General features: G+C 61.6%; 1 protein-coding gene across 14 annotated transcripts in view; it reads left to right on the top strand.

The window, feature by feature from the left end:
- ADCY7 (adenylate cyclase 7) overlaps positions 1-23684 on the top strand; it is a 54445-nt gene that overhangs the window by 24397 nt on the left and 6364 nt on the right. For 6 of the 14 annotated variants that reach the window (XM_045987791.1, XM_045987787.1, XM_045987790.1 and 3 more), the window contains 18 exons: positions 4637-5040; positions 6531-6734; positions 7807-7968; positions 8589-8738; positions 9066-9214; positions 9981-10092; positions 12715-12842; positions 13019-13177; positions 13415-13547; positions 16568-16759; positions 16896-16930; positions 17421-17504; positions 17898-17970; positions 19425-19522; positions 20308-20392; positions 20726-20851; positions 21712-21804; positions 22837-23027. In XM_045987791.1, coding sequence (XP_045843747.1) covers positions 4867-5040; positions 6531-6734; positions 7807-7968; positions 8589-8738; positions 9066-9214; positions 9981-10092; positions 12715-12842; positions 13019-13177; positions 13415-13547; positions 16568-16759; positions 16896-16930; positions 17421-17504; positions 17898-17970; positions 19425-19522; positions 20308-20392; positions 20726-20851; positions 21712-21804; positions 22837-23027 — 2348 coding nt within the window. In that variant the 5' untranslated portion in view covers positions 4637-4866. The other 8 variants (XM_045987785.1, XM_045987784.1, XM_045987798.1 and 5 more) reach the window with 6 other exon arrangements.

Below are 23684 nucleotides of genomic sequence, written 5' to 3'. Positions count from 1 at the left end.
GCCTGCCAAGGGGGGGGGGGGCCGTAGCCCTGGGGTGCCGCTGGTTCAGCCAGTTCTAGGGAGGGATTTCCTGAGCAACCCCAAGGGCCTGGTCCTGCACTCATAATTTGAGGTCCCAGCTCCGTATTTCCAGCACCTCTTTGGCCGAGGAACCCAGACCCCGCCTGTCAGTGTCTGTCAAGGAGACCACAGTCCTGCCTCAGTTGCAGAGAAGGGGGGAAAGGGTGTGTGAGAGTAGCTCAGAGGGCTTCCTGGAGGAAGTGGTGCTTCTGGATCTTGCTGGTTCAGAGAAGGCTTCCTGACATGGCAGTCTGATCTTCCTTCTGGGAGGCAGAGGGAGGTCCCTTGACGGGATCCACTTTGCCTCCTACCTTCTGTCCTAGGCCTTGAGAGGGGAGGATAGGGAGGGGTTGGCATTTTGAGAAGTTATGGGCTCTGCAGGTATCAGCACGTGAGGGCATTGAGTAGGACAAGAGATGGTGACGTGCGTCCACATCCCAGCTCTCTTTTGCTAGCTGTGTGACCTCAGGAAAATGACTGAACCTCTGGGTTCCCACACCCATAAAGGAGAAAAGCAGCTGTCCTTCTCCTGCAGGGCAGGTGTGTGGGGTTAGAGCCCACAGCGCTGGGCACGCGGCAAGCACTCAGTAGATTCTTTTTATGGCATCGTCTGCCCCATGCTGGCACGAGACACGAGGCTTCAGGGGTACAGAGACCCCAGGAGTGCTTTGGGGAATGAGGCTGATCCCCTGCCTCCATTGAGCATGCCCCTGGGCTCCCAAATTCCTCCTGTAGCGGGGAGTCTCTGGAGGCCACTGGAGATGTGGGGAGTCTCCTTGCCCCAGCCTCCTGCTGCCCCAGGTCCCGTGCAGGATGGCTGGGCCTGGGCTGTGTTTGGGACAAGGTGACAGAGCGAGGGGAGTTCCCCTCCTTGGCGCAGCGCCCTTCCGGGAGTTCTTAGCCAGGACCAGCCTTGCTGGCAGGGACACACTCTCACCTCTGAGCCAAGTGGGACTCTGTCCCCGGCCCCTGGACCCTCAATTTCGGGCTTCCCAGAGTGAACTGGGGTAACATGGACTTTGGCACTCTTGTTTGCAAGTGACAGGAACTCACACTGACTTCAACCCAAAGAGTCATAATTGTTCAGTGGTATGAAATCATTTAGAGGTTGCTTGAGCGTCAGGTAGAGCTGGATCCAGGCATTGGGCAGGGGGCGGTTTCAGCATTTAGGGGTTATTTTCAAGCCTCTGTCTCTAATTTCCTTTCCCATGTTGGTTCATGCTTCGTGGACTGTCTCTTACGGTGGCTTCGAGTGTCTGCCCGCAGCTGGAGGTTACCAGCCAAAGACAGTATCTCTTTCCCGTGGGTCAGCAGAAGTCCCAAAGAGGGTTCTCACGGAGAGGATTTTGGTCACATGACTGTCCCTAAACCAGTCACTGGGGCTTGAGAGCGACAATGGTGATGAGCCAGCCTGGGTCACGTGGCCCCAGACCCAGGGGACTGACAGTGGGAGAGACAGTCGCAGCAGAAGTAGAAATAACGTCCCCCCTGGACCCTTGGGGGTTCCCCTTCACTGTAAAATGGAGCTGCTTGCCCTGCTCCCCCACCAGAGTGATCGCGACGTGTGAGGGACAATGAGTGACCCCTGGGCTCCCGTTCCTCCAGGTGAAGGGGCCTCGACTATCCCAAGTGCATCTGTCTGCCATTGGAGTCTTGGGACTTCAGACAGAACCACGGGGAGGGGGTGAGGGATCCACAGGGAGGTAGGGCTCTGCCTGACGTGAGGCGGGACTTAGAGCCGAAGGAGTGCCCGCTCATGGAAAAGACTGCCCTGAGAGGTGGTGAGCTCCCCGTCACTGAGGTGGGCAAGCTGAGGCTTCAGGGTCGTGAGTTGGACACGGAGCGAAGGAGTTCCTTCATCCCGGGCTCTCATCTGTGGCCTCCCTGCCCTCTGCTGCCTGCCCCGAATCCCAGCCCTCCCAGTGGCCAGCTGTATCAGAGACCAGCTGAAGAGCCAGTGACTGGACAGAGGAGCCTTGAAGCCTTCCCTGGCAGGGGGGCCTCTGTGTCTGCTTTTGGGGCGGGAGGCTGCTGCTAGGCAGCTGCTGACCTGTGGAGATGCCGCCAGTGGGCTCGCAGACCACCTCTCCAGGAGTGATAAACGCATCTTTCCTCCCTCCCAGCCCCCAGCCCTGCCCTGCTCTGCTGTCCCAGGAGCAGGACCATGTCCCTGCATAGGCCAAGGTCCCTGTGCCCAGGGCTGTCTATTGTCCCCTCTCTCTCCTGCCTGCCGTTGCCCAGGAAGTGGCCTAATTAAACCCCGAGAGCACTGTTTACCAGGCCCGGGTTCCCACGGGCCCCCGGAACCTTCCAACTGCTCCTTCTCTCTCCATGCCTGCCTCAGCTGGCCCTTGTGCACCTGGAAGGGTAGGTCAATTCTGGGGTGTCCTGGCTGCCCCCAGCTCTGGTCTGTGGGCTTTGCCTGGGCAGAAAGAGCCCTTGGGGGGTGTAGGTGTTGTCCTGGACCCTGGTGTTTGGGGTTTCTTGGCCTGGCAGTCGGGTCCTGGCACACCGGAGTTTGGCAGCAGGCCAGAGGGCCAGGCAGTGCTGTGTATCCTTGTGGCAAGTGGTTCTGTCCCTGAGAGATCACTGGGGAAGCCTCTCTAAGTTCAGTGAGACTGCGAGGCAGGGCCAGGAGCCCGGGTTCAAGAGCTGGGGGACCTGGATGTGAAGCCCGCGCTTCTCCCAAGCAGCCCTGGCTGTGTGATTTTAGGCGAGCCATGCGACCTCTCTGGGCTCAGCTCTGCATCTGCAAAGCGTCTGTTCTGAGGATGAGAGGGGTTGTGTGTGTGTGTGTGTGTGTGTGTGTGTGTGTGTGTGTGTGTGTTGGGGGTCACCTGGCATGACAGTGTTTCTGCCGGGGGCTTCTCAGGACAGGGACTGTGTCTCGTTTTGTGAACCCTATAACACAGGGCTGGGCATATGTGCTTCCATGCCTCGTGGGGAATCAAGACCGGTTAGTTCAGAGTCTGAGGTTGCAAATTAGCTGCCGGCATTGATAAGCTGGTGTGTCAAGTACAAACCAGGTCTGCAGCTTGTCCAGGCTTTGGGTGCTTGGGTGTCCCTGGGCCCAGCCCCGCGGGGTTGGCTGCCTTCAACAGGTGCCAAGGCTGTGGACACCTGCCCGGGGCCTGGAGCCAGCAGAAGGTCCTAGGACCTCCCGCAAATGGCATCTCCCTGTCACCCACATATGTGGGGTCTTCCCAGTTTCTCCCTGGAATTTGTGGAAGGGGAGCTTCCAGAGGGATCTGTGCCCGAGGTGGCTCGTGGATCTGGGGGGCCTCACTTGGACTCAGGGACTCTGGATGCCTGTTCTTCAGCATCTGGGGGTTCTGTACTGCCTTTCCTTTGCGGCTTTTGCTGGTGGCCATTCATGCCCATCATGGCAGCCCTGAGCCTTTCCACCTCTTACGGCCTTCCTGCCCTCTGCCACCTGCCTTGTCCCGGTTCCAGGCTCTGAGGCAGCTTGGAGGGTGTTGGGGGCCTGGGCTCCTGCCCCCAGACCTCAGTCACTGCATGTGCTTTCTGGTACCTTTTGCTCTGTGGGGAGAGAGAGCTAGCCTGGGGCACAGGCACGACGACATGCCCTTTTGGAATAAATGAATGAGCAGATGAATGAATGGTGATGGGGAGAGAGGCAGTGTGCCCGTGGCTGGGCACTGCCCGCGCCCAGCTTGTCACCCACGATCTGCTGTGCTTCCCTCTCTGAGGTTCCGGTTCTGTCGCTATTGGGGGAGCTTGCAAACTTCCTACATTCTTGTCAGTGGAAATTTTAAAAATACATTTCAAAAATGCAGTCTTATGAGGAAGCGTAATGTAACACAAATGCAAGAGGGTTGCTCTGGATGTCATAGGCGTGGGGGAGGGGTCTGAGGTGCAAAACTCACCAGAAAACCCCAGTCACCGAGTGAGCGTGACCTTTGCACAAGGACCCCCGGAACAGGAGAAGGTCTGGAAACAGACCCAATGTGCATGGTCCCCTGACTTACCACAGAGGTGGCTTCCCCGAACTTCTTGAGGAAGGAAGGGTGGCTTCACTGGAAGCCACGGGGGTGGTTAGAGACCCACGTGGAAGAAAGGCATGAAGACTGATCCCTGCCTCACGCCACACACAGTTTCCCTGGAATGGATTGGAGAAGTCCATGTGAAAGCAACACCGTCTAACTTCTAGAGCAGTGCTGTCCGGTAGAAGGTTCCAGATTATTGAAATACTCTCTATCTTTGCTGCCCCATTTGAGCGCCATGAGCTGTGTGTGGCTCTTGAGCCCTTGAAATGAATGCGTCCAATGGGACTGCTGGTCTGAATTTTTAACTTCATTTTCTAATGCAGTTAAATGTAACTTTGCATGGTCCCGTGTGGCCAGTGGCCACTGCCGGGGACTGTGCAGTCCCAGGAAACACAGGGGATAAGCTTTGCAGGCAAAGCTTCAAATAGAACCTAAAAGCTACGTTTGGGTTCAGGTTGGGAGGCAGGACCCAGGGGCTGTGAGGCATTGGCTCCGTTCTCCCCTGCTGCCCGTCCTTCCCTGACTCGGCCTGTCCAGGTCAAACCCCGATCTGTTTTGTGTCTCCACAGAGCTGAGGACCCCGCGGATCTGGTCAGCCTGGCCCGGATGCAGAGGAAGAAGCTGGCGGTGCCGTGAGCAGGCCTGGCAGGGGAGCGGCGTGGGCCCCGCACTGCCCATGGGGCTGCAGGCCCAGGGGACCCCTCCCCAGCCCTGCAGGCCAGGATCCCAGAGCCCAGAGACCTAGGCACACCGGGTGTTGCCAGACGGACGAACCCAGGCAGTAGGCTCTCCTGGGGGGATGATGCCGGCCAAGGGGCGCTATTTCCTCAATGAGGGCGGAGAGGGCCCGGACCAGACGGCGCTGTACGAGAAGTACCGGCTCACCAGCCAGCATGGGCCGCTGCTGCTCACGCTCCTGCTGGTGGCTGTCACTGCCTGCATTGCCCTCATTGTCGTCACCTTCGTCTGCGGGGTGAGTGAGGCGGCTGGCGGGGGCTGGGCACTCGGCTCCGCTGCTCTGTGCTTGTGAGACCTTTGGTGGGTCACAGTGGACTCCTCGTAGCCTGACGTCCGCCTCTGGCAGGTGTCCTGGAGCATAGCTGGGTCACGGGAGGCAGGTCGCTCAATTTAATTTAATTATAAACTCTGGGGTGGTTTGGGAGATTATGTTAATTTGACCCAGGTAACGACCCTCTTCTCCAGAAGGAATTTCGATTCTGCTGGAGACTTAGGGCAGGGATGGTTCCCACTTCCCAGCGCCCTTCCTCCTAGAGCCCCACTGTGGTCCCTGGGGGGCCTTCTTAAGCCCACTGTCCAGGCAGATGCCACTAACGTCCCTCGTGACCTCAGCCTCGTCCCACCATGGCCACTGCCCATGCGTGGCTGCCAAGTGCTGGAAACATGGCTAGTATGACTGAGGGACTGGTTTTTTATTTTTTATTTTTATATTTTTTAAATCTTCTGGGTTTTTTTTTTTTTTTAAGATTTTGTTTATTTATTTGATAGGCAGAGAGGCAGGCAGAGAGAGAGGAGGAAGCAGGCTCCCCGCGGAGCAGAGAGTCTGATGCGGGGCTTGATCCCAGGACCCTGGGATCATGACCTGAGCCGAAGGCAATGGCCCTAACCCACTGAGCCACCCAGGCACCCAGGACTGCGTTTTTAATGAACATAAAATTAATCTTGAATAGGCACATGTGGCTAGTACTCCTCTGTGGAACAACAGAGTTCTAGAAGAAGAATGCTGAGAATACCAGGTGTGTAGCGGGTGGCTAGCCCTCAGAGGGGCTCTGTCCTTGCTGTCTGGATCTGTGTGCCTATAAACCACAGGACATTTGTTCCTGTGTTCAGCAAATGGTTCCTGAGTGCCTACCGTGTGCCGGCCCCCAGATCCGCTTCTGTGCCCACGGAGCTTCGGGGTACAGGGGGAGGCCCTGCTGTCTCCGCGGTGAGTTGCCTTTCCTGGTCACCACCTGCCAGTGCCACACCTCTGTACCTTTACTCCAGCTCGTCCCCTTGTGGGACGCCTCGGGTTAGTGCCCGCTCCTACAGTTCATCCGTCCCGTAACAGGCGGGAGCAGTGGCCTCTCCTCCAGCGGGCTGTCCCCGTGAGCTCCTGGGCTGGCCCCCTGCGGGCACACACAGAGCACCCTGTGAGCAGAGGAGGCCTGATGGAGAGGGCGTGGGGAGTGGTAGCATCGCAGGGCTGGGCCGCGTAGGATCTCAGGGCTGCATGGTGACTAGGGGAGGGTGGTGGCGGAGGCAGCCTTGATGACAGCATGCGGCCTGAAGGGAAGGCTGAGCTTGGTGCTCGGACAGAGCATTAACATCAGCCATGTCGGGGAGAGCACAGGTGACATTGCTTGGGGCAGGCTGGAGAGGAGAGCCTGGCGGGCTTCCTGGAGGGGACGGCGCATCTCACTGGAGGAAAGCTGTGGCATTTCTGTGTATGTGTGCCCTGCCCAGGACCCCTCCGGACACCAGGCTGTCCTGGGGATGGCGTTCTTCACGCTTGCCCTGTTTGTGACTCTCTACGTGCTGGTGTATATGGAGTGCCTTGTCCGGCGGTGGCTCAGGACCCTGGCGCTGGTCATCTGGGTCTGCCTCATGATGCTGGGCTACACGCTGGTGTTGGACTCATGGATGAAGGCTGCCCCGACCTGGGCGCAGGTAACAGGGTGGGGGACCCTGGCGACCCCAAGGGGCTGGATGTCCCCAGCCAGCTGTGCACCCAGCAGTTCCTGCCCTCGCTGGACCTCAGGTCTCTCCTGGAGACGGCTTGCTTCGGGTGTACTGGCCCGGGGCCTACCTCCCCACTATGGGCCGTGGTTCTGCACCAGAGGGAGGGCCCTGGGCAGATCTCGTCCCCTCGGCTCCCTGTGCTGAGGAGCTGGAGGAACTGGGGACAGCGTCCCTGTGAGTGTCTGGCTCGAGCACTGTGGGGGGACGCTCATTTGGTTGGAAGTGACACAACTCCAACTCAGGCCAAAAGGCATGAATTGGCCCATGTGCCAGGAAAGGCCCCGGGGCCAGTCCTGTGGCTCTGGCAGGATGGCCAGGTCCCGACGGCCCTCTGCTGTGCTTTCCTCTGTGTCATGCCATTCCCGGGAGGCCATCCCAGGTTGGGCACAGATGCTGCCAAGACCCCAGGCTGCCTGGCCACCAGCCGGACCACCCCAGCTGAAAGAGAGCCCTTTCTTAACCAGCTTGAGTCCCACTGGCCTGGCTGGTCACTGTTGCCCAGGGGTGGCACCCTCTGGTGGGCTGAGGCCCAGGGAGGCCAGGCAGACTGCGGGTGGTGGACGGGGCTGCACTGCCACAGGCCAATGGGCAGCCCTAGCCTCCGGGAACTCACCACGCCTGCCCAGGGAGATCCCAGCACTGGGCACCAGGCGGGAACTCCTCGGGTCATGAGGGCCTGGAGTCTTGGTCATGGGGAGGCCTGGCCTTGGCCTCAGATCATAAATCAGCTCATAGGAAACGATGGATCATGTCGGCTGGGTCTGACCCAGACGCGCAGTTTGGTTTTCTCTTCTTCCTTTGTGTGTATTTCACTGTCCCTCCCCACATGGGAAAGGCAGGGGCCAACCTGGGGACAGAGGGCTCAGGATTCAGGTTTTTGGGTCCGTCCCCAGAAGTCGAGAGGCTGTGGGGGGGGGCAACATCGGCTGTGTCTGGGGCTGTGTCTTGGTGTGGGGGCAGCGTAGCTGGTCCCCGAGCCTCCCTGCTGCCCTGCCCCCAGGTGCCCTTTTTCCTGTTCATCGTCTTCGTGGTGTACACGCTGCTGCCCTTCAGCATGCGGGGGGCCATTGTGGCAGGGGGAGTCTCCAGCATCTCCCACCTCCTGGTGCTCGGAGTTCTGATGGGGGCCTTCACGAAGCCCAGTGACTGGGTGGTACGGCAGGTGAGATGCGCACAGGGGTCTGGGGGCGGGGCAGCCGCAGGTCTGGTCTGGCCCGAGGACGCAGAGATGGGTGTGGCTGAGTTAGTCCTGAGACCCCAGGGCCCCCCAGTGGGCTAGGGAAGCGGCCCCCAGGCAGGGACGTGCCCTGCAGCCTGTCTTGGCTGGCCCATGGTGCCCCAGGTGCTCTGGCCCGCCTCCCCGCGTCCAGTGTGCTGCTGGGAAGGCCAGTCTCACCAGCAGAACCACGTCCCGACAGGGCTGGGGTTATCCCCGGGTGCCCCGTCTTGTCCCTGTATTGAGTGACCGAGAAAACAGAACCCAGAACTCTGGGCACTCATCGGGTACCCTGCCTTCTGTGACGGTCCTCAAGGCCCCACTTGGGCTCTGTGGGATGATGGACTTCTGCTTCCCTGGTCTCTGGGGCCCGGGCTCTCCGGCTGCAGAGAAGGGCCTGAGACCTGATCTTAGAGTCACAGTGACTCTAGGGGACCAGCGCCTATCCAGGCTCCCATTTCCCTGCCTGCTGCCGGGGGTGCCAGCCTGAGTGTGTGGGAGGTCGGAGAACGGGGATGGGGCGTCGGCCAGGCTGAGTGCTGAGCTCACCCTCGGCTCGCCCCCAGCTGGTGGCCAATGCTGTCATCTTCCTGTGCGGGAACCTCACGGGCGCCTTCCACAAGCACCAGATGCAGGACGCCTCCCGAGAACTCTTCACCTACACGGTGAAGTGCATCCAGATCCGTCGGAAGCTGCGGATTGAGAAACGCCAGCAGGTGTGAGCCCGGCCTTCCCCTGGAGCCTGGCCCCGCCCAGCCCTGCCCAGCCCCGCCCAGCCCTGCCCAGCCCCACGCCCTGCGTCCTCTCTCTCTGCACGTCAGACCTTTGCAGAACAGCGTGTGCCTGGGGCGTGGGGTGGACACCCGGGCTGGCCTCACTGCAGGGACCTCTGGGGACATGGAAGGCTGGCTTGGGGGCAGGACGCAGGCTGGCTGAGATGGAGGGGGCCGTGGGCAGGATGGGTGGGACCGAGGGCAGATGGAGGCCACCGGGTCGCTAAGCCTGTGGCCTGATGTCCCCCTGCCTGTCCCCACGGGGCCCAGGAGAACCTGCTGCTGTCGGTGCTGCCGGCCCACATCTCCATGGGCATGAAGCTCGCCATCATCGAGAGGCTCAAGGAGCGTGGAGACCGCCGCTATGTGCCCGACAACAACTTCCACAGCCTGTACGTCAAGCGGCACCAGAATGTCAGGTGGGCGGCCGGCTGGGCCTGCACGCGGGGTCCCCCGGGGGCGCCTGGCCCTGGGGCGGTGGGGTCAGACCAGATTGGTGTCAGTCGGGTTGGAGCTCCAGTAGCCTCCGAAAACGGTAAAACTCTGTGCCTAAGTATGACTTTGGGGAGAAAAGGGGTCCTTTCGGGTGATTCTCAAGGAGGCCCAGGTCCCCCCGAAAGAGGTGACGTCTCCAGTCCTTGGTGAACCGAAGGGGCTACGGCCCCTTACTGGCAGGCCCCAGCCTCAGGGACCTGGAGGTGCGGGTGCTGTGAGCTGCTTGCTCTGAGCTCATGGACTCCAGGGCTGGGAGATGGCGCCCGCTGCGGCTCTGGTTTCCATCAGGCTCCAGCCAGGCCTCGGTTTGCTCATCTGTGGGATGGGCGTCCTTCCAGGGGAGTGTCAGGCGTGGAGCCCAGCCGAGCACGGAGTTGCGTCTTGCCATGGGGTTGAGTTCTGAAGATGTGAGGAGGGAGAAGGACGTTCTGAGGCGCCATTGTCCTGCAGTCCACAGTGATGGGGGGCCTGGGACTGGTGGTTCTCAAGGGCCCTGCGACTCTGGGCTGCTGCCCTTTGCCTTGATGCCAAGCTTCTGGAACGTTCCTTTATCCTTATGGCCTGGAGCTTCTCTCCCATCCCTCCGGAGGCTGAGGGGTGGCTGGGGCGATTGGGATCAGGCTGGTGGGTGCTCAGGTGTTCCCTGGGGCCTGGCGCTGACCCTCCGCACCCACCCCCGTCCTCCCCCAGCATCCTCTATGCCGACATCGTGGGCTTCACGCGGCTGGCCAGCGACTGCTCCCCCAAAGAGTTGGTGGTGGTGCTGAACGAGCTCTTCGGCAAGTTTGACCAGATCGCCAAGGTGAGCCCGCAGGCCTTCGTGCCGGCGCCTGGCCCCTGGGGGCGGCGCGTGCCCAGGGCTGTGCTGCGATGGGCGTGTGGAGGCCCAGGCCGAGCCTCAGTGGTCAGCAACTGCTTCCGAGTGGCCCACGGTGGAAGTGAGGTCGTGTGGTGGCCATGGTAGCCTGAACCCTGTCCCCAGAGAGCGAGGCTGGTGGGGAGACTGCCGACACCTGGGGGCATGCATAGGGGCTCAGGCGCTTAGGGGTGTGCTCAGGAGGGCTGCCTGGAGGAGGAGCTGCCTCCGTCTCACTGCCCAAGGGCAGCAGAAGCCGGACTCGGCGGGGAGCTGGGGAGGGCCATGCGGGGCTGTGCCTTCCGACAAGACTGCTGGTGGACCACATGCACATTAAAGTTTGAGAAGCCTGAAGGGAGATGCTGAGGGGGAAAGGAGCAGTTCGGGGCAGCAGGAAGGGTGAGTGCAAAAGGCTGGAGGAGAAAGAAGTCTCTGGGGCCCTTGGAATGGACGTGGCCTGGCATGACTGGGTGGAGCATGAGGGGAGCCAGGTGTTGGGGGTAGACATGCAAGGATTTAGGGTTGCGGAGAGGAGAACTTGACCTGAGGATGCTGGGGAACGTGGCAGGTGCTGAGCAGGGGAGGGCACTGGGTGAGGTGGGCTCCCGGGTCCAGCTGAGCCGGGAGAGGTCTGGAGACGGGCTGGGCTGGGCTGATCTCACGGTTTGTCTTCATGGACGGCATGGGGCCCGGGGGTGTGGGCAGGGGTCGCGTGCATGTGTGTGTGTGTGTGTGCATGCACACTCAGTAACTTACCACATGGTCCTGAGACCTGCCACGTGGCAGCCTTGAGCTCTGGGGTGGGGTGGGGGTGGGGTGGGGCTTGGGCTTGCCCTCCAGTTGCTCCCGGCCTGCATGCTGTGCTTTGAAGAGGAGTGTAGGGGGCTGGGGGGCCTGGGGAGAACCTGGCCCAGCTCCAGATGCAGACAGGCTGAGCGGTGGCCACTAAGTAGAGACCCGAGGGTTAGGATTTAAGGCCGTGACTGTCTGTGCTGGCTGCACATTCGAATCACAGACAGAGTGTGAGTAAAAGCCGACACCTGTGCCCACACCTGGGTGAGTTCTGAAGCGCCCCCTGGGTCCCCCCATATGCGCAGAATCAATGCTCAGGTCCTCGGTGGGAAGCGAGTTCGGGCCCCACCCCCGGAAGATTTTCTCACAGTTGGAGCTGGGAGGGACTGCTCTAGGAGGGACAGCCTCACCAGAGTGGCCTTCACATGGGGGTGACCAAACTCCAGGAGATCATTCCTGGCTGGGAGTGCCCCGGAGCACTGTCCCTCAGGGTGTTGTGGACTGAGGGACTCAGAGGGCCTGTCTTGTCTGGAGCCTTCCTTCAGGAGCTTCCTTCCTTCATGGCACCCCTTAAACCCGCAGGTGGAGGTTTCCAGTAGCTGGGCCATATGTGGGCTAGGCCTGGCTTCCAGTCTCCCATGGCCCTTTCCCTGCCATGAAGTCCAGGGACCCGCCCTTTTCCTCTTGGTCTCAGCTGTCCCTCTGTGGCAGGGACAGGAGGCAGGCTCTTTGTATGGATGGGGAGAGGGAGGCTTTTGGGCAGGCCTCCGTGAGGGGTAGGGCTGTGGCCGGGAGTGGGCCTGGAGCTGGCACGGAGCCCCTTCTTCAGGGTCCCTAAATCCCCACCCCCAAGCCTTGGTATGTGTGGCCACCTTTGCCAAGGGCTGCCAGAGGGCCTGGTGGCCACAGTACTACCTCAGATGGAACGTCAGATAACCTGTCTGGGCCCCTCTTCCCCTCTGGGACATTTTCCTATGTGGCCCCCACCTCAGCGTTTGGTTCCATCTTTCTGTTCTCTCCCCACTCCCCAGACCCTGCCAGTCTGCATCCCTGGTCACTTGGCCGTTTCTCCCCTTGTCTTGTGGCACTGGTCTTCATGTCCTCTACTTACTCCACTCTAGCTGCACAGGCTGCTTGTTGGGTCTCAAACAGCTTTCTGACCACAGGGCCTTTGCACATGCTGTGCCTTTCATCAGCCTGGAACACTCTTCCTCAGATACTGTTGTGGCTTCTTCCCTCAGTTCCTTGGGGTCTTTCCCAAATGTTTCCTTTTCTGGGAGGCCTTCTCTGGCCTCCTGGAGCTTCCTGTCCCCTCCTGCCCCTCTTTGCCTCCTCAGTACTTATCAGTACCAGGTATCTCTGGGTTTTGTCTAGTTTAGCATCTAACTGCCACTGGCGTGTGAGCCGTATGTTGTAGGGAGCTTTGTCTGTTTTGCTCACTGCTGTGTGCTGGTGCCTGGGGCAGGGCCGTGTGTTCAGTACACATTTCAACACTGCAAGACTGAATGAAGCCAGGACAGCCTCTCCCCCAAGAGGCACTCCGGCGGCCATCCTTAGTAACACTCACTGTAGCCCCTGGTGTTTGCTTAGAGACCTCCTTGTCCCCAGTGCTTTTCCCAGGCCTGGAAGCAGCTCCTGGTGGCTGGTCACCCAGAGGAGGCCTTGGGCTAGGAAGGAGCATGGCTCTCCCTGAAGGGTGCAGGGAGGTGGCCAGCACACGTGGACCCCAGGTTGTAGCTGTGTGCCGACCAGGCCGCTGCTCGCCCTGCCCTGTAGGCCAATGAGTGTATGCGGATCAAGATCCTGGGCGACTGCTACTACTGCGTGTCGGGTCTGCCCGTGTCCCTGCCCACCCACGCCCGGAACTGCGTGAAGATGGGGCTGGACATCTGCGAGGCCATTAAGTAGGTACCATGGGCGGGCGCGGGGTCCCGTCCCCATCACAGACCCCTTCTGCTTCCCAGGGGAATGCATTGTACCTACTTTGCAGATGAGGAAGCTGAGGCTCAGGGTGCATGTGGCTTGCCTGGGTCCCTCCTCAGTCCTGGGTGGGATGGGGTGATGGGACTGCTCTGCCCAGGCAGGTGCGAGAGGCCACGGGTGTGGACATCAGCATGCGTGTGGGCATACACTCGGGGAATGTGCTGTGTGGGGTCATTGGGCTGCGCAAGTGGCAGTACGACGTGTGGTCCCACGACGTGTCCCTGGCCAACAGGATGGAGGCGGCTGGAGTCCCTGGGTGAGGCTCAGCGGGACAGTGGCGGGGTTGGGGGCCATGGGCTGACTCTGGGCTGGGGGAGGGCGAGGGGGAGGTGAGTGGTTGGTCAGGGTGAGGTCCGAGAGGGGCGCCATGACCTCGCGTCGAGGAAGCGAGGCGGGGCTCTGGCTGGCTCGGGCCTGCGTGCTGTGCACCCCCCGGGCGGGTGCTGGCCTTCTCTGGGCTCTGCTGCTCTGACTCGGGACTGGGGTCCCCCAGCCGGGTGCACATCACAGAGGCGACGCTGAAGCACCTGGACAAGGCGTATGAGGTGGAGGACGGGCACGGGCAGCAGCGGGACCCCTACCTGAAGGAGATGAACATTCGCACCTACCTGGTCATCGACCCCCGGGTATGAGGGGCAGTGGGGGGCTGATGGGGGCCCGGGATGTGCTGGGGAGTCCATGGAGTGAGGGTTTTCCTCTTCCAGGCTGTAGAGAGGTAGGGAAGAGGCCTGCCTAGAGTGGGAGTAGGAGTGGGAGTGAGCTCCCCGTCACTGAGTGTGTTCCGGGCGCCACAGCTTCTCTGGGCCCTGGTGAGATTGGAGTAACAGTAGTGCTACCTCAAGGGGAGGAGGAGCTCGCGCCAGCCAGGCTCTCACCACGAACTGGGCGCCTCACGAACATTCTAGAAATAATAGTCACACGGTTTATTTTCCTGGATGGTACCACTCATTTCCCGCATTTTGAAAAGACACTTTTGTCTGACTTGCTTTGGGTAAGACTCTGGAGAAGGAGGGAATGGCCAGGGGACCACCGGAGAGGAGCCACGGGGGCATGTCGTGGGCTCTGCCCCCCGGGGGTGGTCGCCCCATGGGCCGATGCCTCCACCTGCTTGGAGGTCCCACTTTTGTCAGGACCCTGTGGGGGACGCAGCTGCTGGGCTGCTCCGAGGCTGGGGGGCCCTGGCCCTGCCCCGCGCCCACACAGCCCTGCTTTTCCGCCGTGGGAGGCCAGCTCGTCTGGCGGCCTGGGTGAATCATCCTTGGGGCTCGCTCAAGAATGTTGGCCACGAAGGGCTCTTTCCAGCTCCCTCTCGCTCTGGCCCTGGCTGTCCTCAGAGCTGGTCCGACTGCCCATCTCTGGGGGTCGTGGAGGGCCAGCCTGTGAGCCGCTCTGGCCCCCTGATGTTCCCCAGGGATAGGAACTGCCCAGGAGCTTCCCCTCCCTGGCCATGGGCCGTGGATGCTGAGTTAGCATCTGGGGAAACTCTTCCTGGGGATCTCGGGGCTGCGCCCACCCCACAGTCATGGAACACAATCCAGCTCCTCCCCCTGTACCCCACAGCTCTGGGCCTTGCCCTTCCTTCTCCTGATCGGCCCAGCCACTGTCCCCCTGCTGCCCAGCTCTTTGTGCCGCAGGACCCTTGTCACTGCTGCCAGCTGTGCCCGCAGCACTCTCCGTTCCCTTGCAGATGCTCCTGTTTATTTATCCTTTTTGCTTGTTCATTGTCAGTGAGAGTTCCATGTGGGCAGGCTCGGGGCAGGGGGCACCTCTTCTCTAGGCTGTAATCCCCGCACCTAGAGTAGCCTGGCCGTGGAGCAGGGGCTCTGAGCGCATGTGACCAGCAGAAGTAGAGCCCCAGGCCCCCAAGGCAGCGGCCGGCACGGCTTGGAGCCCTCGCCCGCGGGGCTGCCCGCTCGGCAAGGCCGCTGCAGGACCTGTGGGCAAGCTCGATTTCTGACCAACAGCGAAGACGTTTCTAGCATGAGTGTTTTGTGTAGGATATCACTGGGCATCCTACATTTTTTCCAGCAACCCTACCTTCCCCATCTTTGTTGAATTTCACGGATTTACATAGTTGAGAATTCCAAAGCCCGAAGAGGGTGTTGTGGACAGTTTCCCTCACGTCCTTGTCTGCAGCCGCGTTCCCTGCTGAAGGGGACGGCATGGAGAGTTTCCCTTCCACAAAGAGGCTGACGCCCATGTGAGGAGTGGAGAGACTCTCACCCGGCCTCGCTAAGTCGGGGGCGGCATGCCCTGTGCCCGGCTGGTACCTTCCTTTCTTCACCGGATGACACAGTTTGGAGGCCCGCCCTCCTGTGTGCATGGAGGCCCCTGCACGTGCGCCCGGGTTGTCGACACGGTGGCCCTTCCCCAACTCTGGCCTCCCGGGGCCTGCTTCGGAACAGGCGCCTTTTCCCTCAGAGCTGATGGGTCTCTAGTGCGCATTCATTTCTCAGGGAGCCCTGGCTAGCGACTCTGAACTTGAGCGGCTGGGGGCTGTGGGGGCGGAGCCGCCGACCTGTGAAGGGGAGACAGAGAAGGTGACTCCAGGGTGGGTGGCTCTCCGTGGGGGCACGGCGCAGCCTCGGGACCCCGGGACTCTCACGGAGGCTGCGTTCCAGCGTGTACCGTGGGCCAGGCAGACAGGCGCATCTCAGGGTTTAAACGTTTCTGTCCTGAAAGGAGGCTAGACGTTTCCAGGAAAGCTGCCGCCTGTGGCTTAGTGTTTGCGGCCGTAGACGCCGGGCCTTGTGGGTGTTTGCAGAGACCTGAGGGCACAGGGACTCCTGGAGGGCGGGCACCTTCAGAGGGAAGGGGACTTGGGGATGGTTAGAGCTCGTCTCCTGTGGCTTTGGTGCTATCTCTCTTCTCTCCTCCGTGTACAGTCCTGTCCGCCCTCCCCAGCAGGGGAAGGTCCCCTGGGGTTGCTCTTATGGGGGAGGGGGGGCATGGAGCAGGCTGGCCTCACTCACTAACACCCCCTCCCTGACACAGCCACGGCAGGCACAAGGCAAGTAATGGTCCCTGCTGTGGTGTAGGGGCCATGCGAGTGGAACTCTCTGGAGAGCCGCCCAGGGAGTGGGGCTGGCCTCTCGCTTGGCCGGCGCTCTGGTCCTCTGGGCTCCCGGCCTGCTTCCTCTTCCTGCAGCTGGTCCTTCAGGAGCGACATGTGCCGGCCACATGCGGGTGGGCTGGGTAGGATGTTTGCAGCTTCCTGGGCGCTGTCTCCGCAGGATGTCCCCATGGGGAGAGGCCAGTGGGCTCTCAGGCCCCAAGGGGGACAGTGGCGGGTCCCACAGAGCCTCATGGGGTTGGCGGGAGCTTAGGACTTGAGCCCAATCTTCCCTGGAGGGGTGGAGAAGGGTGTGAGGGGCTGTGCATAGTTGTGTGTGATCCCGAGTTTCCTGGTCACCTGGGAAGGACAGGCCCCAAGCCAGGTCCCCTGTAGTCCAGCCTAGGAGCGCACCGGGCCGCAGCCGGTCCCCAAGGGGTTGCAGACCCAGCAGCGTTTCTGCCATTCTCTCTCTCCACCAGCCTGGCCAGTGCTCCAGGCAGTGGGGCATTTCATGGGGAGTAGGATGGGGGCAGGGGCCCTTCCTGCGCTGAGAGGGAAGGGGAGGGGACAGACCATGTCTGTGTCCTGCAGAGCCAGCAGCCACCCCCGCCCAGCCAGCACCTCCCCAAGCCCAAGGGGGACGCCGCCCTCAAGATGCGGGCGTCTGTGCGCGTGACCCGCTACCTGGAGTCCTGGGGGGCCGCACGACCCTTTGCACACCTCAACCACCGTGAGAGCGTGAGCAGTGGCGAGACCCCGGTCCCCAGCGGGCGGAGGCCCAAGGTAGGATCCTGCTTCCCGGACTGCTCGGTCCTTGCCCCCTGTGTCTGAGGGTGCGGGAGATGAGAGACCCAGTCCTGGGACAGACTCTGGGGGTCCCTCTTGGCAGAAAAACTCTCCCCTCTCCCTTCCCTTCCAGACCATTCCCCTGCGGCGCCACCGGACTCCTGACAGGTACGTGCACTGTCTCCTCCTGTCAGCTGTGGCCTGCCTTCCGGGCCAAGTCCTGCCCCAGTCACCCCATTCGGGCCCACTTCCTCCAGGCAGGCTGCCCTGACTACCCTCTGTCCAGGGGTGCAGCTCGGAGGTGCTGCGGGTCAGAATCAGAACTTCACGATCACGGAGCGCCTGCGGAGTCCCCACCGTGACGGGGGTGGTGGTGTGTGTGGGGAAGCCTGTGGGTGGAGGGCAAGAGGCCTTTGAGGGCCGCCCTCTGCTCCCGGCTGGGCTGCCGGCCAGCTGGGCCTACTGCTTGATGCCGGGTGTCCATTTGCCCTCTTTGGGCCTCAGTGGGACCTACCTGTCCCTCGGCCACTCTGCACGCGGCTCCGGGGCCTCCCTCAGGCATCTGGGCACCCGGACTGGGGAGCCATTTCGCATGCACTACTGCCTTTGGGCAAGTGGGTGAGGGCCTGGGGTGACACGGTTCGGGTTTCTGATTCAGGAGTTCGTCCCCCAAGGGGCGGTCGGAGGATGACTCATACGATGAGGAGATGCTGTCAGCCATCGAGGGGCTGAGCTCCACGAGGTGGGACCCTGAGGCCTCTGTTCGCCCTGTCCTCCCTTGGGTGGGGGCTCCCCAGATGGCCAGGCCCCCCTTGTGCCTGAGTGCCTGGTGGCCCAGCTCTGACTGTGTCTGTGGTGGTTCCTGGGCCTCCCTGGTGCAGCCTCCTGAGAGTGGGCTTCTGTCCCCCCACCCCCCCTTGCCCCATCTCCCCCATCCCCTCCTCCCTTCTCCTCCTGAGGGCGGGGCCCTGCCCACTCCCCCCTTCCCCCACCTCTCTTCCACTTCCCCCTCCCCATCTGCTCCCCCCCCACAGCCTCCTGAGGGTGGGTCCTCTCTCCTCCCTACTCCCCCCAAGAGTGGGCCCCCGATTTCCCCAGGCCCTATGTCTCACGGCCTGTGCCCGTCACCCCTCAGGCCCTGCTGCTCCAAGTCCGATGACTTCTCCACCTTCGGGTCCATCTTCCTGGAGAAGGAGTTCGAGCGAGAGGTGAGGGTCCCCCAGCAGCCCCAGGAACAGGGGCTCTCGGCCTGGGGTGGGGCAGAGGAGCAGGCCACAGGGCGGCCGACGCTCCACCTCTGTCGTCTGTTCGGCGAGGGTGGTGGGGAATCACCCTGGTCGGCTAGGGCTGGCTTGGACCCTCTTCCCGTTGCCCTCACTCCTGGACCTGACGTGTCCCACTTGGGTTTGGGAGAACTTCGCTCCCCTCACAGGCTAGAACCTCTGCCTCAGGGGCCAGTGTGCGCCTTAGCCTGGTTCTCCCTTCCGGCTGCTACGACTACATGCTTTCGGGCTGTAACACAACTGTTTACTTATTTATTAAGGACCTACTGGTTTCTGGCTGTGTCTCAGGCACATATGTATGTCCTTGAAACCTCATATAGCTGGCCAAGGTGGTCCCGAGAGGGTGGCCCCAGGCCCCAGAGCTCTGGTGCTGGGACCTCTTTCCCCTCTCAGCCTCCAGGATTGGTGGTGGTGGGGTGTCTTTCTCCGTCTGGGGCTTCCTGAGTCCGGGGCTACGTCGGTGAGGAGCTTGGGGTCTGAGGGAAGCCTGCCCGGCGGGCCTTCCAGCAGCTCTGTGACTCCGGGCAGCCTGCTGGACTCTCTGAACCCCAGCCCACTCACCCGCAGCAGGAGCCCTTGTAGCCTGAGGTCATGAGATTGTGCCTGGTGTTGGGGTGTGGGCGCATGGGGTTCCCCCACCTGCTAGCTAGGAGCTTAGGCCTGGCCTTACTCCTGGTTTGGGGGAAGGACAGACCCACCACCAGCCCCAGAGCTCAGATTTGGTTCCTGTCCGCAAGCTTGGGGCCATGGGCTTCTCAGGCACCTGGGAAGTAGAGTCAGAGACCTGGGTAGGGTGGGGGAGGGGAAGGGATGGGTTCTAGGCCTCAAAGAACCAAATGAAGGTCATTTGGTCATGATGATGTCCCATCATCACCTGGAACTCAAGGAGGGTGTGAGGTGTGTTTGTTTTTTTAAAGGTCGATTTATTTGTCGGGGCGCCTGGGTGGCTCAGTGGGTAAAGCCTCTGCCTTTGGATCAGGTCATGATCCCAGGGTCCTGGGATGGAGCCCCACATCGGGCTCTCTGCTCAGCAGGGAGCCTGCTTCCTCCTCTGTCTCTGCCTGCGTCTCTACCTATTTGTGATCTCTCTGTCAAATAAATAAATAAAATCTTAAAAAAAATAAAGATTGATTTATTTATTTGAGAGAGAGAATGTGCGCACGAATGAGAGTGGGGAGGACAGGGGGAGAGGGAGAAGCAGATTCCCTGCTGGGGGGGACCCTGAGATCATGACCTTAGCTCACGACCTGAGCTGAGTGTTTAACCGAGGGAGCCACCCAGGTGCCCCCAGGGTGTCAGTTTTGGTTAACTGGAACCGGGGTGGGCTGGGAAGGGGCCGGAGCGAGTGGCCCTGACCGCCCCTGTCGCCCCCCCCCCAGTACCGCCTGGCGCCCATCCCTCGGGCCCGCCACTACTTCGCCTGCGCCAGCCTCATCTTCGTCTGCATCCTGCTGGTCCAGGTCCTGCTCCTGCGCAGGTCAGTCAGGCTGGGTGGGCTGGGCAGGCCCGCTGGGGTCGGCCCAGGGCCCCCGGAAAACCTGCGTGCGCTGTCCGACCAGCGCGAGGGGCTGGTGCTTTGAGTTCAGTGACCTGAGTCCTGGAGTCCCAGGAACTGGACCAGGGGCTGGGCCCCCACCCCTGGGGTCATCAGTGCTTGCTTTTGATTCCATCGAACGTGCTAGTCCTCTCAAGATGTAGGCCTTCCCCGGCCTGAGAGCTGTGTGGCCCCGTGGGCACGTGGCCTGAGGCATTTGCTGTCCTGGAAGGGCAGGCTCCCAGAACCGTAGCCACCACTGGCTCCCTCTTAGATGTGGGAAACTGAGGCTCAGAGGGCTTTGTGCCCTGTCCAGGTGTACAGCCCCTGCTGGTGGGGAGGTGAGCAGGGCAAGTCACAGGGAAGGAGTAAGGTCAGCTATTGGTGGATTCTAGAAGGGTGGTGAGGCCAAGGGATCCTCTAGGATTAGGGTTTAGGATGTGCTTCCTAAAGACGAGACAGGAAGAAGCCCTTCTGTCTGGTACTTCTGTACCGGCTGTGGGTCTGAAGGCCCTTATCTATAGACCAGGCCTCGGGTGTCACGAGTGGGATAGCTGGACCACGGTTCTGAGAGAGCCCCTTTGCTGCATATAGATGGCAGTTTGGGGGTCAGGGGAGGAGGGGGCCGGGAGCCGGACAGTTGGGGTCAGGGTTGGGGGGTTGGGGAGCATGCCTGCAGCTCGGCCCTGGGCAGATGGCCCGCAAAACGAAGGTTTTCTTCTCTCCAGCAGGGCCGTTCTTGGTTTGTCCTTTGGGCTGGTGGCCTGTGTGGTGGCGCTGGTGCTGGGCCTGTGCTTCGCCCACGAGTTCTTGGTGAGTGGGAGGCCCCTGGCTGGACCCTGACCCATCGGCCCTCCGTGCCCCTCCTGCCCAGGCGACAGTTTGCAGAATGCTTCCCCAGTAATTCCACCTTCCTTGGGCTGCTGGTGGCCCCCAAGTGGCTGCAGCTGTCCCCGGGCTCTGAGGGTAGGGATGTCCCTTCTGTCTGTCCTTCTGTCTGGGTCCTGAGCTCTAGGCACAGGGCACGGCATGACTGCGGACCATCCCTAGTGGAGCTGTCAGCAGCCCCCATGTCTGCTGGGCACTTGAACCAAGGGGTCCTTGTCCCTGTGTTGGCGGCGGCCACCTGACCCCACGACTCCACAGAGGTGCTGCCCGGCCCGAGGGGTGTTGCAGGCCATCTCTGAGAGCGTGGAGACCCAGCCCCTGCTGCGCTTGTCCCTGGCTGTCCTGACTATTGGCAGCCTGCTCAGTGTCGCCATCATCAACCTGGTGAGTTCTGGGGGTGGGTGGGGACGGGGAGCCCTGGGGAGGAGCCTGCCTGCTGTGTGTGCTTCCTTGGGGGAGGGAGCCAGTCCTTGACCTTGGGCACCTTCAGGCTCTCGAATCCTGCAGTCCCCTGCCTGAGGGCTGCGTCCGGTGTAGCTCTGCAGGGCCCTGTGGGCTCCCCAAGGCACCCCGAGGCCCACCCAGGCTCCTTCCCTTTCTCTTTTCATATGAGGACCCGGGGCCCCCAGAGAGCTGATGTGGCTGGCTGTCCCAAGGACGGAATGTCTTAACCATCGGTGTTCTTGGCTTCCTCTGCCTTCTTCATCCTCCTCCTACCTGGGGAAGCTGTGGCTTAGTCTCTCTGAGACTGTTTCCTTGCAAGGGGCGAGTGGCCCCGGGCACCGGCTGGGAGGGCTTGAGTCCCTGCTTCTCAGGCCTGGCTCGTGTGCTCAGTGCTGCAGACAACATGTGTCCCTGCTGATCCTCTGAGCTCTGACCTCTCGAGTCAGGGGCTCTCTGTGGCTCTGAGACCCTGTGTTTACCTGGGGAGAAGGGGACTCACTGACCGTGCTGATCCCAACTTCTCCCTAACCCCAAATTGGCCTCCGATGCTCTGGTGACGGTGCACACAGGGCTTCATTTTGCAGCCTCCTCTGCCCCAGACCCCTCCCACCATGAAGCTGATGCCCGTGGAGGAGAGGCGGGGTGCTCTGGCCACTCCTGGAGCGGGCCTGGCAGGAGATGCTCATGCCGCTCATGGAGGCCTCAGGCCCCTGCCGACCCCTGGCCCTGCACAATCCGGGCAGGTCCTGGAGTCCCAGGTCCCTGGGCTCCCCACTCACGGTGACCTGTCTCCTCTGTAGCTGCTGATGCCTTTCCTGGCCCCGGAGCTGCCTGCGGGCAACCAGACGAGCCCAAGCCCGATGGATGTGGGCAGCACGTGTGAGCTCCTCCTGGTGAGTGTGGGCCAGGCCCTGGTTCAGATGCCTGGGTCCCGCGTGCCCTGAGATGGCCCTGCTCTTGCACAGTGCTCCGCCCGAGCACCTGAGGCCCAGCTGCGGGAGAGCAGAGTCCAGCCTCTCCTGGGAGGTGGAGAGAATAAGGCCCAGGTAGGGCCAAGGTGGCCTCTGGTCCTGGAGGACACAGGGGCTTTGGGCCTGGTGTGGCTTCATCCAAGGTGTGAGGGCGGGAGCACCCCATGCCAGGACTTGTCTCCTGACAGCTCACCTGACAGCTGGCCGGTGGATGAGGAGGGGCCCGGAGAGGTGGACTGGTTGGCCTCATGGGTGCAGGAGCCTCGGGCAGGCCGACAGCAGGAGCCGGGCCTGGGATCCTGATGGGTGGCGGTGGAGGGCTGGGGGACTTCAGGGGGCCGTGGTGAATTTCGAGCTGGTCTCTGCTGGGCAGGGGCTAGAGAGGGGACAGGGAGAAAAGCTGAGGCACTCAGTGAGAGTGGGGGTGACAGCTGAGATGTAGAACCAGAGGGGGCTTTGATCTAAGTTGGGAGGAGCATGAGCGCCAGGATAGAGAGCTTGGTCTCTCTTTTGGGGGCAGTGGGGAGCCACAGCATGATCTTGAGCGGGAGAGTAACCCGGACGATGATGCCCTTTGGGGAGGGCAAGCTGGTTTGGGCAGAACAGGAGGCAGGAGGCTGTTGGGTGTGTGCACCGCGCTGCCCTCTCCCTTGTCACGTCTGCGGGCTGCTGCAGTTGCAGTACTCCTGCTTCTCCCTTCGGTGAGTTTACCTGCGGTAAGTAGAAGTGAAAATACAGTGAAAACAGTGCGATGCTCCAGAGTTCTAGATTCTGTTGTCTGCTCTTTGCTGAGAGAGGTCATTGAGACAGGAGGGCAGTGACCCAGGTGCTTGGAGGGTCTCCGTGCTGGAAGGGGGCTCAGAGGCAGCAAGCCGGCCCTGCAGGCGCCCCCTCCTGGTGATCCTGGGTGCAGGCGCTGCTTCCTGGTGACGGACCCCTGCCCCCAACCCCCAGTATTACACCTGTAGCTGCATCCTGGCCTTTGTCGCTTGCTCGGTCTTCCTGCGGATGAGCCTGGAGCTGAAGGTTGTGCTGCTGACCGTGGCCTTGGTGGCCTACCTGGTACTCTTCAACATCCACCCGTGCTGGCGGTCGGACTGCTGTGGCCTCGTGGCCAACCTCACCGAGACCAACGGTACCCTCAGGTGGGGCCCGAAGCACCCCCAGTCCCACCGCCGGTCTCCAGTGTGCTCCGTGGGGGGGTCGTGTCAAACCGTGCTGCGTTTGCCTTTGCAGTCCCATCTGGACTGGACACCCGGGGGGCCTGGGCTGGCAGGTGGCACGGTGGTCGCAGGTCTACACTCAGAGCTGAAGAGTGGGACTCATCTGCAGGTTCTCTGGGGGACATCCCGAGTCCCACGGAGGCTTCCGGGTCCTCTGGTGTCTATGCCATTCTGGGGGTGTGGAGTGGGGCGGGGGCTTCAGCTCTAGGCTGCTCCCCCTCCTCGAGCCATGTCCCAGATCTCCACAGAATTCTGGAAAGAACAGTTGTTTCCAGCCTGTCCCTGGACAGGTGGCTGACCCCTGTGGCGTGGGAAGGGAGTGTGTAGGTGCCTCTGGGGGCTCTTGGCCCCAGGTGGGTTGAGGAGAGGGGCCTGGCTCCCCTGGAATTTGGGGACACAGAGCAAAACCTGCTCCCGGGGGTCTGCTGGCAGGGGCAAACTCCTTCCGCCAGACTCTAAGTCCCTGAGTTGGAGGCGTGCTTGGCTGTCCCCTCACCTGCCTGCGGCGCTTTTCCTTCAAACTCTGGTGTGAGCCGAGCCTCACTACAGCGCCGCCTTCCCACCTTCCAGTCAAAGCCT

The sequence above is a fragment of the Meles meles genome, chromosome 19 (assembly GCF_922984935.1).
Source record: "Meles meles chromosome 19, mMelMel3.1 paternal haplotype, whole genome shotgun sequence".
NCBI classification, from domain to species: domain Eukaryota; kingdom Metazoa; phylum Chordata; class Mammalia; order Carnivora; family Mustelidae; genus Meles; species Meles meles.
This window is presented reverse-complemented; position numbering and strand designations above follow the sequence as displayed.